The 23,627-nt window shown below is 34.1% G+C and overlaps 1 protein-coding gene across 3 annotated transcripts in view; it reads left to right on the top strand.

Moving 5' to 3' along the window:
- TBC1D32 (TBC1 domain family member 32) overlaps positions 1–23,627 on the top strand; it is a 197,285-nt gene that overhangs the window by 13,372 nt on the left and 160,286 nt on the right. For all 3 annotated transcript variants that reach the window (XM_082474446.1, XM_082474447.1, XM_082474448.1), the window contains 8 exons: positions 3,353–3,530; positions 14,063–14,131; positions 16,019–16,144; positions 18,984–19,062; positions 19,189–19,292; positions 19,384–19,445; positions 20,004–20,148; positions 22,514–22,573. In XM_082474446.1, the coding sequence (XP_082330572.1) occupies positions 3,353–3,530; positions 14,063–14,131; positions 16,019–16,144; positions 18,984–19,062; positions 19,189–19,292; positions 19,384–19,445; positions 20,004–20,148; positions 22,514–22,573 (823 nt within the window). The remainder of the gene's footprint in view (positions 1–3,352; positions 3,531–14,062; positions 14,132–16,018; positions 16,145–18,983; positions 19,063–19,188; positions 19,293–19,383; positions 19,446–20,003; positions 20,149–22,513; positions 22,574–23,627) is intronic.

Raw genomic sequence — 23,627 nt, forward strand, 5'->3', positions numbered from 1 at the left:
ATTTTAAATGTCTTAATGAATGTCTTCTGCTTTGTGAATCATGGATGAAGGATTTTAAGTTGTTCAGAGTATTATTTTCTTTCTTTTTTTTGTGTGATTCTTTAGAAACTACTTAGGGCTAATGTGGCAACAGTACATTTATTAAAAACATTTTTACTCTAATAATTCAAATTGCTTTCCTAATTAAACATTTTGATATTTATTTTTTAAATAGAGGTTTGCACATGAAACAGTTCATTTGTAGGATCTATCATACATTCTCATATATATAAGTGGAAGTACTCGCAATGTGTATTTTCATTGTTAATTGGTATGGTTTTTTTCACTACCTCTTAGAGCTTTTTCTTATTTTAACTTCTTGGAGTATGAAGGAATCTTCTGAATGGTGTCCATATTCTATCCTTGGCTTTTTCAAATCTGCAGTTGCTACTGAGTTCTAGTTTATTTAACTCTTGATATTCAGGACCTTACTCTAGTTTTTTGTTTTTTGGTTTTTTTAAAAGTATTATTCTTTTATCTACCTTTAGCTAGTTTGCTGATATTTCTTGCAGAAGAATTAATGTTTGTGGTTTCAAGAAATTTATGTTTTCTGGAGGAAGTATTTCTAAAATGAAACTTACAGATTTTCTATGGATTTTTATTACCCTTACTCTTATCCTGTAAATCATTGAGATTTACTTTTTTTTTTTAACTTTTTATTTTATACTGGAGTATAGTTGATTAACAATGTTGTGATAGTTTCAGGTGTACAGCAAAGTGATTCATTATACATATACATGTATCTATTCTTTTTCAAATTCTTTTTCCATTTAGGTTGTTACATAATATTGAGCAGAGTTCCCTGTGCTGTACAGTAGGTCCTTGTTGGTTATCCATTTTAAATATAGCAGTGTGTACATGTCAATCTCAAACTCCCTAACTGTCCCTTCCCCCCACCCTTCCCCCTGAGATTTACTTTTATATTCCTTTATTAAATCACTATATTGTAAGTTTTAAGGGGACAGGAGTTTATGTTCTTCACATGGCTATACCTAACTGGAACGGAGTCTGGGGAGTGTAGTTTACTCCTATTCCCAGCTATAATCCAATTACTGTGGAAGGGGAGAGCAGCTCTGGTGGATAGCTATTGATTGCTACTGGGGCATCATTATACTTCCCTGTTTCTTGGTGCTCAGAATGTGTAGAGGAGGAAGCTGGGGCCTCCTCACTCAGTTCCTATATGTACTTCACCAGTTAGTCTAATGAGTGTCTTAGGATTCAATTACTTCTTGCTTCTTTTTTTTTTTTAATTTAATTTTTATTTTATATTGGATTATAGTTAATTAACAATGTTGTTTACCCTTCTTGCTCTTTATATCCCTTTACTTTAAACTTGAATTTTCCCTGGACTGTTTCTCACCTCTATAGCGGTTCTTTTCTGTATGTGTTTTCCCTCTGTATCGTTCCTAATGTATTCTAATTTTCTTTTAATATTTTTGTGTTTTCTCATAATTTCTGGGACTTTAAAAATATGTACATATATAGCTATATGTATTATATTCAATTTACTTATAGTTATATAATATATAAATTATATATTGTTAAATAATATTAAATATATAATGTATTTTAAATTACATATAGAAATCACATATATTTAATAATATATAATGTATATAATATATAATTTAAAATATATTTTTAAATTTCTTTAAAGTTCTTTTTTTTTTTTAATTAATTAATTAATTTATTTTGGCTGCGCTGGGTCTTCGTTGCAGTGCACGGGCTTCTTTAGTTGCGGCATGTGGGCTCTAGAGCATGCAGGCTCAGTAGTTGCAGCACATGGGCTCTCTAGTTGCGGTGCATGGGTTCTAGAGCACGCAAGCTCAGTAGTTGCGGTATGTGGAATCTTAGTTCCCCGACCAGGGATTGAACCTGGGCCCCCTGCATTGGGAGCATGGAGTCTTAACCACTGGACCACCAGGGAAGTCCCAAAAAATTTCTTTAAACTTTAAAAACTCAGTCCACTATTTTTAGCCAAATCCCCCAGCATGATTATATTACTTCTATGAGAGAAGTATCCTTTCCCTGATTTATGTAGTTAATATGATGCATTAACCAGAAATATAAAGAAAGGGAAGTTTCTGTGCTTATTTTCTAGTGTTATTTCCAGTATTATAATGATAAACAATAAACATACATATTATCATGCTTCATATTTACAAAGAACTTTCAGATATATATTCTCATTTATTTCTTGCTATGGCTATGTGAACTAGATCAGCTAGATTGTATTTTTTTTTTAATTTGAAGATCTAAATGGCTTTATTCAGTGATTTATAAGTTGGGCAACATCCCATCTAGTAAATAGAAGAGTGCTCCTAGATTGTATTCTTTTTATCTCATATATAGTTGAGGAAAAAGAGACTTATTTATAATGACAGAGCTTGTATGTAAAGTAGTCAGGTTTCTAATCCAGGTTTTCTGATTCCAAATTTAGTACTTTATTCACTATGTTTATTTAAATCTTTATGCCTTTTTGTTTTAAATATAGAAATTTCAGTAGTTCACGTCTCATATTCCTCATTTGTAAAATAAAGGGTAGACTAGATTATTTTTGTTTCCATCTAGCTCTGAAATTCTATTTGTAGGGTTTTGGAGGATCTCAGTCTAATGTTAGTATGGATGCTTGAGAGTTTGCACTTAATAAATGGAGAAATTTATTATAAGTTTTTTAAAAATATATATTTTTAGACCCGCTAGAGCTGAAAGGGATCTTAGAAATTATCCAGTTCAAACTTCTACTAATTTCAGGAATCCTTTTCCTAACATCTCTGACAGCGGGTTCTCTAGCCTCTGTTTGAAAGGACCCACTGATCTCTTAATACTTATTTAGGTCTTAGTTGTGGTGATGGACGCCTATACATATAAATTATAGGCAGGAGAGAAGGGAAGCAAAGAAAATAGAGGAAGGGAGGATAGAGAAAGAGAAATTAAAAAAAGGAATAAAAGTGATGTGTAAAGTAGGCTGGGTTTTGGTAGTTTGATATTAATAGTTGACTTTGTTGCTAATTACTGGAATCTATGCCATTGGAACATCTTGCCTTGGATTCTTTTAATTTTACTGCCATGGTTCGTGTAACCAGATGGAAAAACTTGGGAAATAACACATTTTAGATTCCCTATTAATTTTTTTTTCCTGTTGTGTGAATTCTGTTGTGCCATTTGTTCGTTCAGAAAAACTGACTTTTCTCTTTAGAATTGTTTGTTAAAGGGACTTTACAAGAAAAAAATAATCAGGTAGTTTAATTTAGTTGAATGTCTTAACCTGTGCTAATAGCCTTTCTCTTACAAAGATTGCTTTGAATTAAAGATACAAAGAAATGATGCATTCCCTGAAGAACATCATGATGATAGTGGTGGAATCTATGATCAACAAGTTTGAAGAAGATGAAATGCGAAGTCAAGAAAGGCAGAAAAAAATCCAAAAGGAGAAAAGCAATAGTTACTGCACAGACAATTGCTCTGATAGTGATTCGTCATTCAATCAGGTGTGTTGTTTAGTTTTGCATTTATGTCTTGAAATGGTGTTTAATAATCATTACCTTCAATACATTCTTTATTAGCTAGACTTTTTTCTGCTTTCTAGTGTTAAGATTCAGAAGAATAATAAACAATAACATAATCTAATATTAAAGATTTAGTCCATGAAATAACATCTTCTAGAATTATATGTTCAGTGAATTATATCTGAACAATTATTAATGAGGTAAGGAAATAAACTAGTGGATTTTGGATTAAAAAAATAATAACACTTGAAACAAATCTGCTTAAACTTTAGTTAAAAGATCTTATTCCCAATTAATCCTTATTAATCAAATTTTAACTACATTACAGATGAAATATGGAGATAAAACATTTCCCTTATTTATCTTCTGTGAAAGTTGCTGTGAATTGTTAGTTTTAACACATTGTTTTTTTTTTAGTCAAAAGATTTGAGGTTTTATATTTTATCTTTCCAGGTTATTGGAATCCTTGTCTTTTGGCTTCAGCAGAGCTAAGGGAAAGACCAATGTCTAGATTAGTCCTAATAGAAGACAAAGGAAACTAGATAGAGTAGAGCCCATGCATGCACCATGAAATTCCACACAGAAAATTTCAAGCCAAATGGAATCTGTTTGACCTTCGTGTGAATCCTACCTGATATTTTTAGTGAAACATTTTCACCTAATTAGTTCTAACATAGGGACATAACTATAACGTAGATCCTAAACATAGAGCAAAAGGGGATTTGTGGAGTTTGGGTGAAACCTGAAATAAGTGTGTGTATTAGTCACAGTTGAGACTGCACTTTTGAAGGAAAAATGGCTTTGGAATTAGTCAAAGCAGAATGTAAATGTTATCACTGCATCATTTAGCAGGAGATATTGTGCTGAGTTTTAAATTTTACAAGTCAGGTTAATTATCTGATGTGAGGAAGGAAGTGACAAAGATTGTGAATTTTCTTCATGTTTTGGCTCTTAATCATCCCTTGTTGATGTACTCTTTGGAAGAAGCTGGGCCGTAGAGATTTTAGTTTAGCTTAATACAATCAGCTGGCTTATTCAGTAGGTTTACTGAGCTGCTTCTTCAGATCAAGGACTTTCTGGAAATGAAAGGCACAGAAAAACCCAACTTTAGGACTCTGAGGGATCATAAGATTATACTTTCTTAGTTATTTGATGAACCATGTGTACACACTGAAATCAAACCACAAGAGAAAAAAAGTGGAGCACTGTTAATTTGTTCTAAGAAGTACAGCTATTCAGATCTCAATAGGATTGATTGAGTAGCTGGCAGTTAAGAGGTGCTAGCTAAGCACCAACTTATTTCCAGTCATAGAATCATAGATTTTTGAAGAAATTCACAGCATTGGTAGAAATGGAGTCATACTTTCAGAAGATATTCTTGTTTTTTATTTTGTTTTGATTCTTGAGAAGGATCATGCTTTGAGTTTATATGGCTTCCTTTGGAATGTCCACAGCGTATATCTGCATTTTCAAGTGCCTGCCTTATGAATATGACTTTGTGTCAGAAGCAACTAATTGAATTGAAAGTGAACTATGCCCACCAACAAGGTGTGGGATCCCTGGGCCTTTGGAAAAAAGCAGATGAATGCCAGAACTGTCCTGAAAGCTCTTTCAGTGTGGCCAAACTCTAAGATGTTTGGGTATGCCTTTGTTTAGTGAAAAAAGACTCTCTTGCATGTAACTGACTGAAGAGAGGCTGAATTAATAGGTTCAGAATTGAAAGGATCTCTGAAAATATATCATTCATTCCATTAAATATTGATGTTATTATTGATGCCTTCAAAATTGATGTTACTTGCATTGGGCTTTAAAAAAACTGAATTGTTCTATGAATAGTATTCAGTAAACAATTTTGATGCTGCTGTTTTGATATTAGAACACTTGTATTTTGTGAATAGAATAGGCTTTATTTCTTTGTTATTTTAAACATTGCATCCTGATTGTGTATGGATTTCTGACCCAGTATTGAAAAACTTTGGACATTACTGCCTTGGAGACTGTTTGTGTAAGTTTGAGCATATTAAAGAATAAAGTTGGCTGATTTTTACTATAGTTGTGAGCAGAGCATTCACTGAAAGCATTTGGCACTGTGATTAAACCTGGAAAACGTCTGCAAAATAATGCTAGAAAGATAAAAATAATAATACTATATATCTGTTATTGAGATTGCTGCCATATATTGGTCCCTTTGCTTGGCTTTATATTCACTATAGGTGTTACCAGCCTACTTTACAGAAAAAAGTGAGGCTTATAATAATAGGTACAACTCGTGTTGCTACTTAGGATTCCACTGTGAATTTAAGCCTGGTCTCTTCCCCTTGAGAGTCTGTTGTCTTTGTTCTGTGCTGCACAACCTGGAGACTTCTTGGGTTCAAACCTTTGTTCTACCACTTACTAGCTGTGTGACCTTAGACAAGTGTCTTAACTTCCCTGCCATAGTGTTTTTCATTTTGAAATGGGAATGATAATATCACTTACCTCATCCTGCTGTTGAGAAGATTAACTGAGTTAATAATTGCTGCTGCTCTGTACGTGTTAGCTTTTATTATTGTTGCTATTTCTTGAAGGATATGTTGAAATGGATACCACTGAGAGACATACTCAAATAGAAATTTCCCAGCTCTAGTCCTGTATGGTTTCTAACTAAGCTTCTATGGGTCATTTTCTACTGCTGGAAGATTAGAGGATTACCTCTAATATACATTAATCTTTCAAAGTTAATATCCTTTCCTCTTGCAGCTTTTCTTTCTCTTCCCTGACAGTATTCAGTTGTAATATGGCACAGGCATTACATTATGCTTTTTTGTAGTGTGCAAACTATCGATATTTTATTACGTTCTAAGGGAACCCCAAGATGTACCCTTTGTATGGAGAAGGTGAGTTTAGGATAACAGTCACCAGCTGTTCTTTCATGATGTGAACCTATTTAAGGAATTTACTGTTTCTTTACTTTCATGGTAACCTCCCCCTGAAGCCCATCCTTTGGTACCTATGGTAGGCAGAACAACAGCCCTTTCAAGGACATCCATGTCTTAATACCCAGAACCTATGAACCTGTTACCGTACATGGCCCAAGGGACTTTGTTGATGTGATTAAATTAAGGATCTTCAGATGGGGAGATTATTCTGGATTATCCAGGTGAGCCGGATGTAATCACAAGCGTCCTTATAAGAGAGACTCAGGAGGGTCAGAGGCAGAGAAGGTGCTGCGCAGGCTGAAGTAGATGTCGGAGTGATGTGATTGTTGGATTTGAAGACAGAAGGTAGTCCATGAGCCGAGGAATGCAGGCAGTCCCTAGAAGCTGGAAAAGGTAAGGAAATAGATTCTCCCCAGGAGCCAGAAGGAACACAGCTCTCCCAATGTATTCTGACCTCTAGAACTGTAAGATAATAAATTTGTGTTTTTTTAAGTCACTAAGTTTATGGTAACTTGTTACAGTAGCAGTGAGGAAACTAATATCTTGCCATTGTTGCTACCTGTTCAGCTGAAGGCCAGGATCTTTTCTGTTTTTTACTTCCTGGAAAAGAAGCTTTGTGTTTGAACTGCCTCCTGGGAGCAATTTGAATTCCATCTTGTTGCTAGGTTTTGAATTCTTCCAGTAAGACTTTTCTTGAGTAGCTTTTTCCTTTTATTGGGTTTGAGGCCTTTCCCCTGTCTCTGAGTATGTGCTGTGCTATCAACCACTCTAATTTACGTTTTACCCTAACTTCTCAAATCTTAGAATATCTTGAGTTCAGCCCCTTTTCTGGCCTCTCCTAAAATCTTTAAAGTTTTTACAGTGCTCTTTTTGGTGAGGAATTCTGCTTTTGAGGATGTCATACTACTGCTGAGGAATTACAAGATTCTCATCTCTTGTTCAGCAGCATGGGCCAGAACAGTAGGATAGCCACAGCCCAAACTACTATTCAGAAGTTCCTCCATCTCGAGCTACCCTTAATTGATAAGACTTTTATTATTATTATTTGTCTTATAAACAGAAAAAGATAGGAACCTAAAATCCTAAAAATGTAGAAGGGAAAGGGAAAGGCAGCTGAGAGTAGGAAAAAAAAAACACGGTGGTATTGGTAATGCAGCTGCCTAGAGTTAAGCTTGAGGCAGGTGGCTTGTTTGGGAGAAGAACTGGGTAGGTGCAGGTGTGAGCTTTCTTTGCTTGCTTGTTTAATAGTAATGTCTTGAGACAATTTGACACCAGAAAAACTAATTTCTCTGATTAACAATGCTAATATCTTTATGAATACCTAAGTTTCTTTATACTTTTAAATATTGATAGATTTTTGCTATTTCTCAATGGTAGCACTTTTAAAGAAAAGTGCAGAAGTTCTTTTTTTGTTAAAACATTATTTAAACATCTAGGAAATTAAGAACTTTATCATTTGAAAATATTTTTAAAACCTTATTTTTGTTTTGAATTAATAACTTTGTTCTGTATTTAAGGCTTAATGAAGGGTGGGCTCATAACTTTAAGAAGTTTTAGATGCACTACAATTTTGAAAAACTATTCTACATGAAGCTAATTCATTCCAAATCTTGGAAACAAGTCAAACTCTGGCTGTGCCATTGATGAGCTGTGGGCTTTGGCTTCTTAACCTCTTTCAGTGCCTCAATTTTCTTAACTTATAGAGGAGATAGTAATAATATTACTCTTATAAGGTTGCCTTGCAGATTTAATGTGTGTAAAGCATTTTGAACAGTACTTGGCTCATATTAAGCTCTTATATAAATGTTTGCTGTTATTATCATCAGCACTGGGTGGTGGTTCTTTTTCTTTTGTAAGAACAGGAAAGAAATCATTATACAATTACACATACTAAAGCCTAAAGAATCATTAGGTTTAATATTTATATATTTTATTTCCCATAGCTCTTTGTTTGAACAACAGTAATAGTTGTCTTTCTTTGACTAGTTGTATTTCAATGGTTTATATAGTTTACAAACCAGATATTTAAATAGAGATTTCTAGAGTAATTTGAGGGTGGTATGATTTTTGAACTTAAAGTGTAGTTATTGACTAATGTGAATATTCTTCAATATATGTTGTAATAAAGTGAATATATCTCTTTAAAACAACAAAAGTTACAGAATGCATCTTATGTTCACTATCTTTAGGTATACTGAATGTGACAGGAATGTATACAAATCTTATTTTAGCATCTAAAGACCTTTAATTAGGATCCTTATGATCCTACAGTAGGACCAAAATCCATCTTAGATTATCAACCTATTCTACTTCTTGCTCTTTTCCCTGTAGCATTTGCTCAGAAATTATTTGCTTGGTTTATACTTTCACACACGTAAATATGTCTAAAAATGTTTTCCTTTTGGAATTATCTACCTATATTGATATCACCAACAGGTCTGTTTTGTGTTGCTTTACCAATCAAGTTGGCAGACACTGCTCCCCTCAGGAATTTTTAATCTGATATTTTCAGCTGTTCTAAATATTTTAACAACTCTGTTGTAGTCAATGGAACACGTTTTCTACATGTTCCAGTTAAGTATCAATAAATTATTATAGTTAGTTGCAATGGAAATTTGTCCATCCAATGATACACAATAACACACAGAAATGTTAAAAAACTCTATAGGTAAACTTTAAGGTAGGTATTAGACTTATTCTCATTTCTAGTGTAGTATTTCATTGCTTAAGTAACATTTTAAGAGTAATTTGTACTATGTTTCAGAAGACAAAGGAATCTTATAGGGTAGTAAGCATATTAATGAGGCTACTCCAATCAGATAACTACTAAAGGCTATGCTTTTCTAATATGCATTATTACCTGAGAGGAAAGACAAACATGGTAGAATTAAGGGACTTCAACTCCTTGGATACATATTCAACCAACAAATATGTATTGGGCATATGCTATGTACAATATCTTGTGCCAGGCACTGTAAAATTGCAAAGATTAATCAGATATACATTATTTTTTCAAGGAGCTTACTTGAGAGTAAAGAGATAGGATATGTACATAAATAACCAAGTTGCAAGTAGAAGTAATGTGTCATGGGAATCCGAAGACGAGTCCTTATAACCAAGAATATCCAAGAGCTATAGAGGAAAGTATTTCAGACAAGGGAAAGTTCAAAATTTCTGCATCAACAAAGAATGTGGCATATCTGGGAAGCTCTGAGTAGTTTATGTGAAGGGTTAGGACAGAGTTTGCAGGGAGTAAATTGGTTAGATTAAGGGCAGTTTATGGAGTAAGGGTAAGGATTATATCTTAATCATTATTTATTGTTTCTAGCTATAAAATCATAGTGCCTGGTAATATAGTAGGTGTCTGACACATAGTAGATGCCGAATAAATATTTGAGGAATAAATGAATGACTTCAAAAGCTAAATTGAATTGTTTTGTAATTTGAGAGAAATCATTTTAGGTTTCTTAACAGGAAAGTGTGCGTCAGACCTAACAGTTGGATGCAGAAGGGCATGGGATGGGGAGAAAGTGGATGTAGGGAGATAAGTTAGAAGGCTATCATGGTAGTTAAGTAAAAAGTAATGAGGACCTGAACTGAGGAGGCTTTGTAGGAATAGAGACTGATGTGAAATTATTGCAGAAGTAGGATCATTAAGCTCGACTTTTGAGATGTTTTGGAGGGAGTAGTGCAAAGTGGAAGTAGAAGTTAAAGGTCTAGTTATGTTTTTTTAAGCCAAAGTGGCTGGGAGACTATGATGTTATGAACCAAGTCTGGAATTAGATGTGGAGAAGAATGTGGTGGGTTCTTCTTTTATTCTTTGTTGTTGTTGTTGTTGGGTATACGTATTGAATTTGAGACACCAGTAAGGTATCCCAGTGGTGTAGCAGGTAGTTGAACATGCAGGATTCATTTGGTAGAAATGTTGGGGATAACAACGTGAGTCATCTGTGCAGAGATGTTGCTACTTAAGCCACCTAAGTAAGCAAGACCTTAGGAAACACATTTCAGAGGACAGACAGAAATGGAAGAATGGGTTAGAAAGGGTACTAAACCATATTGCACTGGGTAGGAGGTTAAGGGGGGGATGAAGGCTAGAGGGAAGTCAAATAAGATGAGGACTAAGAAAAGATCTTTGGATTTGGTGGTTAACTGTTCACCACAGAATAATGTTGAGAGTAAGAGGAGGGAAGTTGAGGGATCATCATGCTGATTAGTTGCGATCATTTTTGTGAAGTAAAAAGCAAAGACATTTTCAAAGTAAGGGTTGCTTGCCTGAGGTATTGATCATAAAGAGATAAAAAAAAAAGTCTTTTTCAGGGGGAGCATTTAAGCAAATGAATTTTAAGATCTAAGTATTATCTTTTTTGACTGCTACTTGACATAATATTGGTTGTTTCACCAAATATGAACTCCTGTAGTTGCGAATGTTCAAACAGTATCTGACTCTGCATTTACCAGGGCTGTTGTACAACGTGACTTCTCTTTTAGAAAAGAAGCTGAATGGAAATCTATGGAAATCAATGAATTATATTTATAGATCTTGAATAGGCAGTAGGTAGGGGGGGACTCAGTTTTCTATTTTCAGATAGAAAATTCCCTGATTGAAGTAAATTTGAGATTTACTTCAAATTTTAAAATTTAATAATGATAAAGCAAAAAGACTTTACATTTTTCCCTTTTAATTCTTACAGTGATGCTAGGAAGTGGATGTGAAAACTGAGGATGGGGTTAAAGATTCCAGGGTCACATAGCTAGTTAGAATTTTAAAACCTGGCTTAACCTTCTGTCTGATTAAAATTCATGTCCTTGATATCCTTATTTGCTAATGAGCTGGATGGCAGGACATTTTAGACATAGATGATAATCTGATAAAAGTCATGATAGTGGAAGTGGGAGGACCAGAAGAAATCAATTTTACAAGAGGCAAAAGGGCCAGGCTAAAGAAAAGAGCTTGTGTAATTAGCAGTAGAACGAGTGTGTATATGTACTTTATATACTTATATGCATACTATATACACATATGGACATATATACTTCTATATATATATACAACATATATCTTAATGTTTATATATGTATATATATACTATGTAAGATATCGTGTGTTGTCTATGTATACTTTTTTCCCATTAGACAAGACAAGTTGCATTTATATATACTTACATTTTATTTAGTAGTTACCACTCATACATTTTAGTATTTTAATTGTTGTATAATGAAAACTCAAAGCTCTATTATTTAATATACAGTTCTTCTAATTTTAAAAAGTAGTATATACAGACTTCAGCAGTTGAATTATATACTTTATTTTTTAATTTAATTTTTTTTATATACAGGTTCTATTTTATACATGTTAGTGTATGTATGTCAATCCCAATCTCTCAATTCATCCCACCGCCACCCATCACCTCCTCCCCCCGGACCCCCGCTTTCGCCCTTTGGTGTCCATACGTTTGTTCTCTACATCTGTGTCTTTATTTCTGCCGTGCAAACTGGTTCATCTATACCATTTTTCTAGATTTCACATATATGCGTTAATTAATATATGATATTTGTTTTTCTGACTTACTTCACTCTGTATGACAGTCTCTGGGTCCATCCACGTCTCTACAAATGACCCAGTTTCATTCCTTTTTATGCTGAGTAATGTTCCATTGTGTAAATGAACCACATCTTCTTTATCTGTTCGTCTGTCAGTGGGCATTTAGGTTGCTTCCATGACCTGGCTATTGTAAATAGTGCTGCAGTGAACACTGGGGTGCATGTGTCTTTTTGAATTATGGTTTTCTCTGGGTATATGCCCAATGAACTATATACCTTTAGAAAGGAGTAAAACTGAGGACATTTTTAAGGCTTTTTAAGAAAATTTATGTTGAAGGATCTGAAAATATCAGGCTGTTTTGGGTTTGTTATCGAGTGGCAATATGTACCCTGTATTGTTAGAGACAATGTAACATGGTAGGAAGACTGGCTATGGAGTCATTCTCGAGTTTAACAAATGTATATTGAGTGCCGACTCTGTATCCAGCACTGTTTCAGGTATTGAGGATACTATAGTGAAAAAGACCAAATTCTAAGTGATAGGAAGGCAGCCATGCAAAGCTCTAGAAGAATAGCATTGCAAGGCAGCAGGAATGGCAATGGCAGAGGTTCTTAGGCTAGAGTGGGCATGGCATCTTCCAGGGATGGAGGAAAGAAAGGCCAGCATGACTGAAACCTGCATGGCAGAGGGCAGAGTGGTATGAGAGAAAGTTAAATAGGCAGGGGCCAGATCGTGTAAGTCAAACTTTTATATTTTATTCTGAGTAAAGCAAGAAGTCTTTTTGTGGGGTTGAAGTAAGGGAGATAAAGAGACTTGATCTATAATTTTGAGAAGCTTTGTCTATTGCTAGAGAATGGATGATGGGGTAGAGGAGGATGAGATTAAGAGCAGAAGCAGGGAGACCAGTTAGGATGAATTTAAGTAGTCTAGAGTTGATGATGGTGTCAACTAAGGTTTTAGCAGTGAAGTGGCAATGGGTAGTTAGAGTTATGATATGTGAAACTTGGGAGTTGTCATGGCATTGGATGTATGAAATGAGAGGAAGCAAGGAGTCAAGATTGACTCCTATTTTTGACTTAAGACAAAATATGGATGGATGGTAGAACTATTTACCAAGATGGGGAAGTTTGAGGGAGGAGCAGGTTTGGAATAAAAAAATCAAGAGTTTTATTTTGGATATGTTAAGTTTGAGGTGCTTATTAAACATCCAGGGGAAGTGTTGAAAGGATAATTATATATGTTACCTTGGAGATGAAGTGACTGACAAATTTGAGTCACTGTGATGTATTTAAGAACTAGATGAGAACACCTCAAGAGAGTATAGACAGTGAAGAGAAGAGGGTCTCTAATGAAGATGGGAATCTGAGTTCTGATTGCTGGGTGACTTGGTTTTCAGATTTCTCATACTTCAGAGTCATTGTGAATTGAGGTAGTACGAGGCTTGTTACATAATAACGGCAGCTTTTATTTTTAGGCGGTTATTTAAGGTATTATTTAATTGCTTTGGCAAGAAGAAGATTCCTTTTCTAAAACAGCTTATGGTCTACTCTAAACTTTTTTCTAGATGGAAGTTTTTACTTTAGGAATTCTTCACCTAAGAGGAGACATGGAGAAAGTTTAAGGAGAAGCACAGGAAAGAAAAGGAACAGAAAAGTTCAAGCAGCATCGTAGCTATGCTTAGGTTACCATCAGTGCCTTCTTATTTGTTTATGTTGTTTTACCTTTGTTTCATACATCTCAGATTCCTGGGTACAAAACATTTTTAGCTTAATATCTTTTGAGTCTTATAATGTTCTACATGTTGCAATTGCTCAGCAAATGATAACCTCATATACATGAAAGTACACTGTCCTACTGGGACATTAAGTTTCATTTAAATGCCTTGGGATACAAAAATTCTAAGTTTGCCGCTAAATCAAAATAGATCATTCCCTTCTCTTGTTTCAGAATCTGTTTTGTGCTTGGAGTTATATGAAAAATCATTTATAACAATACTTCTAAAAGTCTACTAAATGAATGAAAGAATTAATGTTCTGTTAATTGTGTTACAGAGTTATAAATTTTGTCAAGGAAAATTACAGTTGATTTTAGACCAGTTGGATCCTGGGCAACCTAAAGAGGTAATTTTAAAGGATAACTGTCAAGTTCAGTCAGATATATATATATATGTAATAGATTATAATTAGTAGCAGCTGGATTATTTCTCTTGAAGATAGTCCTTTAATATCATGGCAGTTCTAGACTGATATCCCTGCTAGACTTTCTAGTCTTGAAATGAAAAGTCACAGAGTAAGAGAGGCTCTCCTTAGAGAGTTCTCACAGTTTGTAAGAGGAAATTTTTATTTCTAGTTTCAGTTTTCAAGGATGAATTTATGAGCAGTTTCTCCCAAACTGTTCCTTCACTGTTGCTTTGTATGTGATATTTTAGTGATTTCTTTGAAGAAAAAAATCTTCATTTAATGCTCTTTCTACTTCTGGAAAACGTGAGCAACTTTGACACGTGTTCATTTATTAGAAAATACTTTTAAAAAGCAATTTTATTGAATTGAGCCTCTTTATATTGTAATAATTGTATAAATTACTGTTTATGAAGTTTTATTTCATTTGAAAGTCAGTCTGTTTCACTTGAAATAGAAAATGATAGGATTTTTGAAGTACCTCAGACGTCTGTTATATCTTGCCATTTGGTCTCGTTTTTGAAATACATTGTTTTTCTTCAACTTTTCATTTTAAATTAAGTGAATAGCTATGATTTACTCCCACTGATTTTTTTTTTTTCCTCTCAGCATTTCGCATTCTGATTTATTTTCTAGGTTTTAGTAAATGTTTCAACAGATTGGCAATGGAACCTGACTTTATATGATAACAATATTATTGTCTTTAGTTTAAGTGGATTATTTGGAAATCTATACTTGTTCAGAAACCTTTGTTCTACTTCTGCAAATAGTAAATTGTTAATGGAGTTTTGTCCTAAAAATTAACTGAAAAGGAGAAATTTACTTAATATTTTTAAACTCTCTTCATAGTCCCCCTAATGCCTATCCCAAATAAAATTGTATTTAAGAGTTTTTCATATGAATATATAGACATTTTTAAACACATGTGTATTCTATTTGTTTCACCTAAAACTTGACACCCTGAAAACTGACACCTTGACACATTCCGAGGGCTTGGTGTCCTAAGGTCTTAGCTCTTTGACTCTTCATTTTTTTTTCCCCCCTCACTAGGTTTCAGTTATTTCAGCTGAGGAACAACCAAATTTTGAGGAACAGGTCGGAATCAGTGTGTTATTACTCACTAGCTGGAGAGTGAGTGGGGGAGAAGCTTTATTCCACTTACGATTGGAGTAGAGCTATTTGCCACTGCTGTCCCTTGGGTCATACTGTCTTGAGTGAATTCTGATTGAATTTTGAGAAGAATGATTAATAAGATTTCTGTGAAAATTCAGAAATTCAGTTTTGCATCACATTGCTGAATCACTTTTTTTCCCCCTGTATCAGTGGTTAGAAGGTCAGAAAATATGGTGTAGCAGCAAAAACAAGTTCAAATTAATTGTTTTGTGAGAATTGTTCATATATCCTAGAATGGGAATGCTTCACCAGGGACATAACTGGGCAGTGTTAGAATTAAAGTCCTCAAACTGTAGGACCACCTATGGGGGTCTGTTCAAGTGAGGAAAGTCTATGGAGGAGACACTGGAATACCTTATTCTGGTGATTCAGATTTGGCTACCATCCCTTCTCCTCTTCCCCTTAGACGTGTGACCTAGAATCTCCTAATATAGTTAGGTTATTTTATGTAAAGCAAAAATTAAAACACTATTTAGTTTCTCTGCTTAACAGTTTAAAAAATGAATTAAGAATTGTTTTATAAAAGGGCCTCTGATTTTCCATTGGCTCTTTAAAGCAGTTATCCAGACTCTGCCTTTCAATGTTTGTTAAATATTTGGAGAATTGCTATTATTTTGGTGGCTGAGTATTAATAAAAATTCTTTTAAAAAATTATAGGTGAGATATGAAGGCTTGCAAACGTTATGTTCAGCTCCTCCATCTGATGTCCTGAACTGTGAAAACTGGACCACTCTCTGTGAGAAACTGACAGTGTATCTTTCAGATCCTGATCCTGTATTTAGTGTAAGGAAATGCTTACAGAAGTGTTAAGAATTCCTGTTTTTTTTTCCCTACTATTCTAGAAGCAAATGGAATATAATTTTCTTTAATAGTAGCTCAAATATTTAATAGTAGTGCAAATATAACTTCAGCTGCAGCTTTTGAATTGTCAAGATTTTTTTTTTTAAAGGAATTAACTTACTATGTCATGATTAGATTCAAAGTATGCTTGGTCAGTGTCATACTTCATTGCCAAATAATAGACTATGTTAGCTTATGCATTTTGTTTTATCTTGTAAAGGGATATCCAAGTATCTGTGTCAATGTTTTTGAATTAAGAAAAATATTTTAAAAGAAAGAGTGTGTTTTTGAAAGAATTCATGATACATGAAGACTTGAACTTACAATGATTACAATTTATTCTAAAGGATTAATAAGCATTTTCCCTGTGCAGTTAAGTGTTAGAGATTGCTTAACTGCTTAAAAAGAGAAGTTAGAAAACTGTAAAGCTAACACTTTAGAAGATAATTGAGATGATAATTGAGATGAATTATAAAACTAATATAGAAAATTCCAAAAACTGTAAAGTTAGTAGAGAGAGTTATTTTATATTAAAAAAATGATTCACATATGACTTCTCAGAAACACTATGTTGAAAAGTAAGATTATATTAAAAAGTGCAGTAATTATATGGGATTAAAAAAAAATCCTGACTGTATTCCAGCATCACATTTAACTACAAACTAGGTTTTTTATGTATGTACGTATGTATTTATTTTGGCCGCACTGGGTCTTTGTTGTGGCACATGGGTTTCTCTAGTTGCGGCACACGGGCTTAGATGTGGTATGTGGGAACTTAGTTCGCAGACCAGGGATCGAACCTGGGCCCCCTGCATTGGGAGCACAGAGTCTTAACCACTGGACCACCAGGGAAGTCCCCCAAACTAGGTTTTTTTTAAGTGTCTTTTTCTTCGTAAATGATGTGTCAGTGAAGAAAAAAATTGGCTTTAAAATTGATAAGGTTTTTTTATATAGAATTTTTTAAGGTATTAGTAGAAAAATTTTTCCAGCTCTTCAACAAATATGCACTGAATACCTACAGTGTACATCATTCTAGTTCAGATGCTGGGAACACTGAGCAAGACAGAAGCCTTTGCCTTCATAGAACTTCTAGAAGAGGAGACAGACAGTAAACAGTTAATACAAATAAAAATAAAACTCAGTACCTTTTTACTACTTAAAATTACTCTTCCATCAGTGAAAATATAATTATACTGGTAAACAGAAGTGGTTTAGAAACAAGTGGTTTGTTATTTTTATAAGGGGGGAAATGGTGTTTAATTACCCAATACCTGGATGCAGTTCAACCATACTAACCCCAGAGGGTGATGCAGACTTCTCTAAAAACTCAAGGATTCAAGAACTTCAAAGGGGAAAGATATTTCAGGGTTACCTTTTAACATTTCAAGGCATTCTAACAGGAAATACAACTGTAAATTTCCCTCTTAAAGACAGAATAGTGGTCTAATAGGTTTCCTTTATTCCTTTTATAAACATGGTAAAGATCCTACTGGGTCAATGTAAGTGGTCTGATTTGACCATTATATTCAGCAAGAGTCAGTGTCGATACTTAATGCAATAAAATTGGAAGACATTGTCATAGAGGGAAAATGGTAATAAAACCAATCAACTTGAATAGAAAACAAGGCATGGTGTTCTTTTCATCTAGAACTTATGCTTTACCCAAATTCTTGAGTTTGATTCTGTTTCTTCGTTTTCTACTGTAAAGCAGGGGTCCCCAACCCCCAGGTACTGGGCCGCACAGCAAGAGGTGAGCGGCTAAGCTTCATCTGCTGCTCCCCATGGCTCGCATTATGGCCTTAAGCACCCCGCCCTACTGTCTGTGGGAAAATTGTCTTCCACAAAACTGGTCCCTGGTGCCAAAAAGGTTGGGGAATGCTGCTCTAAAGGACTCTTACATGTAACTGAGTGAAGCCTATAGTGTTCGAAAAGTATGACAAATACTTACCAATTGCTGCAGCTGTGAAAACTTCCCAAAATATTTAATATCCTGTGTTCAGTACGAACCTCTTGGGTTATTGAAATACATTTTTAGTCACTTGGGTAACCATTTTTTGTAAGTGTATTCATCTAATATTTGATATAGTCAAGGTTAGTTTTTTCTTCAGAGTAGAACATTTGAGAGAATTTTATTTTTTTAATGGGAAACTGAATTTCACTGTTAGGATCAATCCCATCAAAGTTGGTATAATTAAAATGATAAGCTGTCATTTCTAGGTGCCTACGAGTGTCAGGTACTGACTACATCTGTTATCTCATTTAATTCATTTACATTGTGGTAGTTTCTACTTTACGTTTTAATAATGTAAAATTTTGGAATATAATATTTTTGGGAATAGGCAAAATTATTGAAGTCCTAAAAATCTGATTAATCTTCCTATGTGAGCAATTAAAACAGAAACAAATAGTGGATTTGGAAAGGAGTGGGGTTTATTGTTTGTTTTGTTTTACATCTAGTACTCCTACTGTTTCCTTGTTTGGCTCCTTTACATTGTGTCAAATTGTAACAAATTATATTGTTTCCTTTCTTCACCCCATCTCCCCATGTCTGTATCTGCTATTACCAGATTTTACAACAATATACTGCTGTATTAGATTGACTCTTAGTTTTGGTTGACTTTACTTTTTGCCAACCAACACAAGAATGCACCGTTTTAGTTACATTTCTACTGAAATTTTTGAATGGTCTTGGTTTATTAAGTTTTTTACTATGCAGAAAACGATTCTTACAAAAATAGATGATGAAAGAATCTTGGATACAAATCTTGTTTCATTTCCATAGGACCGGATTTTAAAATTCTATGCACAGACGTTTACACTTTCACCGTTACATATGACCAAGGAAATTTATAAAAGCTTAGGTATGTTTATTATATCATTTTTAAAACTTAAAAGTTTGTACTTAAGAAAATGGATAGGAAATAACTGTTGCAGAAAGCACTGTAAATGAATGGCATAATAACCTTATTTTTATTTTTTCTTTTTAGCTAAATATTTGGAGTTACACTTTATTTCTAGAGAAAATCATATTCCTACTCTTTCAACTGGCATAGATATAACTAATCCTAATGTGATCCATTTACTTAAAAAGGTATTCATTTTCTATAATATACTTTTATTTCTGTTTAATTCTATATTTAAGGATTGTAACTTCTTGAGAACGGTTATGCACTGTTTTATAGGTTCGTCTTCTAAATGAATATCAGAAAGAGGCTCCATCTTTCTGGATTCGACACCCAGAAAAGTAAGCCCCCTAGTTTATGCCAATATAAAATTAGGAGTGTTACTGTCCACATACATTTCAAAGAGAGTAGAGACAGTCTTAACTGATTTATGTGGTTGGGAAAGGCTTACTAGTTTATTTTTTAGCTTTTCATTAGCTATGTGAATGGCTCTATGCAAGTACCATTTTATACCATTTAATTATCACAACAAGGTAAGAAGAGGATGTTGTAGCTTCAGGTTCTTTCATTACTGGTCTTCGCTACTTTGGTCAAGTTCCTTGAATGTTCTTTAAACTTTTCCCTTTTTAGTTCTAAGATCTTTAATAAGGTTGTAAGAGTAACTGTGGGTCTAAAAAGGAAAGTTAAATTTGGACAGCCAGTGTTTGAAGTAGAGCATAAGTTTTTAGAGCAGAGAAAACTGGGGGTGAATTTCACCCCTGCCATTTACTGAAACATTAAAAAATGATGTTTCTAAAGATTACTTATTACTTTATCATTCCATAAATATAAAATGTCACTATTACGTATATAATAGCATTTGTTTTTTTCTAAAAATCACTTCTTTCCCAAACTTTAAGGTATATGGAAGAAATTGTGGAGAGTACTTTGTCTTTATTATCAGTTAAACATGATCAAAGCCATCTTGTCTCACAGAAGATTTTGGATCCGATATACTTTCTTGCATTGGTTGATACCAAGGCTGTGTGGTTCAAAAAGTGGATGGTAAGGAAATATGGAATGTTTTACTACCTTTCTTTGCATTGCTCTATTGTGTCAAAAAATAGCTGCTGTTTGAATGTTTACTGTGTGCCAAGAGTTCTAATCACTTTTACACGTGTTAACTCACTTAATTCCTATAACAATCTATGACGTAAGTGGTGGTATTATTATCCCATTTTACAGATGCAGCAACTGAGGGATAGAGAAGTAACTTGCTCAAGATGGTTTACCAATTAGGTGACAGAGTCAGAAAAGGATTTTAATGGTAATTCATTTGAATCTATTAAACTGATGACCTATCCAAAATCATGTCTTAGTTTAAAAGCTACGAAATTTTTAAGCAGATGTGGTAGAACATAAGGGTTCAATGCTCACTTTTCTCTGGCTTAGATGTTTGAAAACATCTCTTCATTTGCCACTTAATGAAATTGCAGTTTGGAAAATGTGTTTAATGCTTGAATGCTGGTGACTTCCTGTGAAGTTGATCACTATCTTAGAACTGGAACTAATATTAAGAGATTCTTAAACTGTTAACCTCCCTCATCTGCTGTTGAATAAGAGTGGTCTGTGTCTGGCAGTAGTCATAGCTGTGTTGGCTTGTGTTCTTACATCTTTGTCCCTCTCAAGCTGTATTTGTTGCAGTGGGGAAGGATGGGAATGGGACCATGACTTGCCATGCAAACCATGCAAAGCAGCAACATGTTCATTTACTGCTTAGCACGATTTGGACATTATCTTGCTGATGGCTTTTTTTCTTTTCTTTTTTTTTTTTTTTGCCTTTTATCTAAACTGTATAATAATGCCCAGTTAACCAAAACATAATTCTGTTTGGTGCTTAGCACTTACCTGGCCTACATATAGTATATGTTTCATAAATGCTTGCTCAACTTAATTTTACCTGAACCCTTTGTTCCCCACATCTGACATTTGACCTTTTTCTTTTTTTTGATTATCAAATTACACCACTATTGTAGACAATATACAAAATATGTAAAAGCACAAATAAAATTAAATTTCTCTAATTCTATAACACAGGGATAACAGATATTAAGATTTTGTTTTATGTGGTTGTATGCTTTAAAAAAGTCCTAAACAGGTAAATTTTAACAAATCATATTCTAAGTGTTTATAATTAACTTTTTTTACTTAACATTTTTTATTGTCAGCACTTGATTCTTAAGAGAATGATGCACATTACAGGAAAACTAACCAATGGAAAATTATTAAATCAGCTCCCCAAGTGTGTTCTAGTATTATTAAAATTTATCACATTCTCCTCCACTCATCTAAGGCAGAAGTTGTCAAACTTTATGTAAAGGGTCAGGCAGTAAATATTTCTGGCTTTGTGGGCTGTCCTGTTTCTGTTGCAACTACTCAGTTCTCAGTAGCCCAGAAGCATCCATAGGTAATATATAAATGAATAGATGTGACTATGTTACAATAAAACATTGTTTACCAAACCAGGGGGCAGCTGAATTTGGCCTGAGGGTTGTGGTATGTCAGCTCCGGTCTAAGGGATGTACTATGAGGCTTTCGTTTTAGAACATGATCAATAGTTTAATTGTAAGTCAACATGTTTATCTTACTAAACCTGGAAAAAAGATTAATGGTTTTTTAAAACATTTTAAGCTACAAGGGGTAAAACACACAGGGTTTTGATTAACCCTCAATTAACCCAAACCCCACTTAATTAAATTCTATTCCCCAGAATTTTGATAGTTTTTACAGACTATTATTTAATTTTTTAAAGTAAAATAAAGAAACTACATTGAAGGCTAATGATATCAAACATAAGTAATATTCATGTAAAATTTCCCCTTTGTACAATGCATAAAAAGCATATTTAATCTCATCTATGTTCTAAGGAGAGAGTTGTTTTGGCACTTCGAATCATTTTTAAAATATGACTGGCAGAGAATGATTAAGATACTGTCCCTTCAGAGCATTTCAACCTTGGCAGATTTCTGCGTGTGTAAACAGTACAGTACCCTCTTCATTGTGAGAGCTGTGATTCCTCCCCTGACCCCCCTCGCCCTCACTTCTTAATCTTTCCTTTAGGCTCTGTCATACACTGGTAGTCAGACATGTTTTTTTTTGGCTTTAAAGTAATTTAGCATGGTAACTGGACACAATGGAGGGATATATTGTTTTCTATTGGTCTGTCAGTAAATGCTCCAGTTTTTAATATAATTTTCATTCTTATGACTGCTGTGCTCATAATCATTGTACTTAGAAAAATGTGTTTTACCCTGATTACAATAATTTAAACTAAGTTATTGTGTAATTTATGTTAAGGAAATGTTGCAGGAAAAATAGATTTTGAATGGTATAGCTTGAATATTAAATACCATTTTCCTCCTAATTTTAGCATGCATATTATAGCAGAACTGCAGTACTAAGACTTATTGAAAAGAAATATAAATATCTGGTAAGTCTATATTTCTGTTCTTTTTTTTTTTTTTTTTTTTTTTTAAATGATAATTCCTTGTGATAAGTGTTAATAGCTACTTTATTTATTTATTTATTTATTTATTTTGGCTGTGTTGGGTCTTCGGTTCGTGCGAGGGCTTTCTCTAGTTGCGGCAAGCGGGGGCCACTCTTCATCGCGGTGCGGGGACCGCTCTTCATCGCGGTGCGCGGGCCTTTCACTATCGCGGCCCCTCCCATTGCGGGGCACAGGCTCCAGACGCGCAGGCTCAGTAGTTGTGGCTCACGGGCCCAGCTGCTCCGTGGCATGTGGGATCTTCCCAGACCAGGGCTCGAACCCATGTCCCCTGCATTAGCAGGCAGATTCTCAACCACTGCGCCACCAGGGAAGCCCCTATATTTCTGTTCTTATCTTGAGAAATATTATCACAAAAAGATATCTGATGTAATAACTTGAATATGCAAAGTTGAGTGATTAATTAATATCGGGTAATGAAGCAGTCCCCCTTTTATGTGACTTTTAAACTACCATTCTGTGAACATAAAAGAATAAAAGTAGAGACTTAAAATACAGTCAGGATAACAGTTAGGAAATATATAACTTCATAGTAAATTGAGCTGGTAACTAGCTATTTTGGGATAAGCCATATTAAGTATTGGGTTGGCCATAAAGTTCTCTCGGGTTTTTCTGTAACATTATGGAAAAATCCAAATGAACTTTTTGCCAGCCCAATATTATCATATAGTTTAATTCAGATCAGGTGTTTGTAGGGGAGTTCGTTCTATAAAATTTACCCATGTTTTTAACTGAAAGTTGCATGATAAAACTCAGAATGGTAAATGCTTTTGTAGTTGCAAAAATTGATTCAAGTTACACTAAATATAAACTAATACTGTAAAATATATTAGTAAAATTTTCTGCATTTACTGCTATTAGTAGAACAACATGTTAGGGCACTGAAAGGAACTGAAATCAGCAAGTCTAGCAATTAATTGACAAACATGAAAATTGTGAAATTAAAGTTATACTAATATGACTTTGAGATAATAAATAC

The sequence above is a fragment of the Balaenoptera physalus genome, assembly GCF_965194825.1.
Source record: "Balaenoptera physalus genome assembly, chromosome: 9".
Classification (NCBI taxonomy): Eukaryota; Metazoa; Chordata; class Mammalia; order Artiodactyla; family Balaenopteridae; genus Balaenoptera; species Balaenoptera physalus.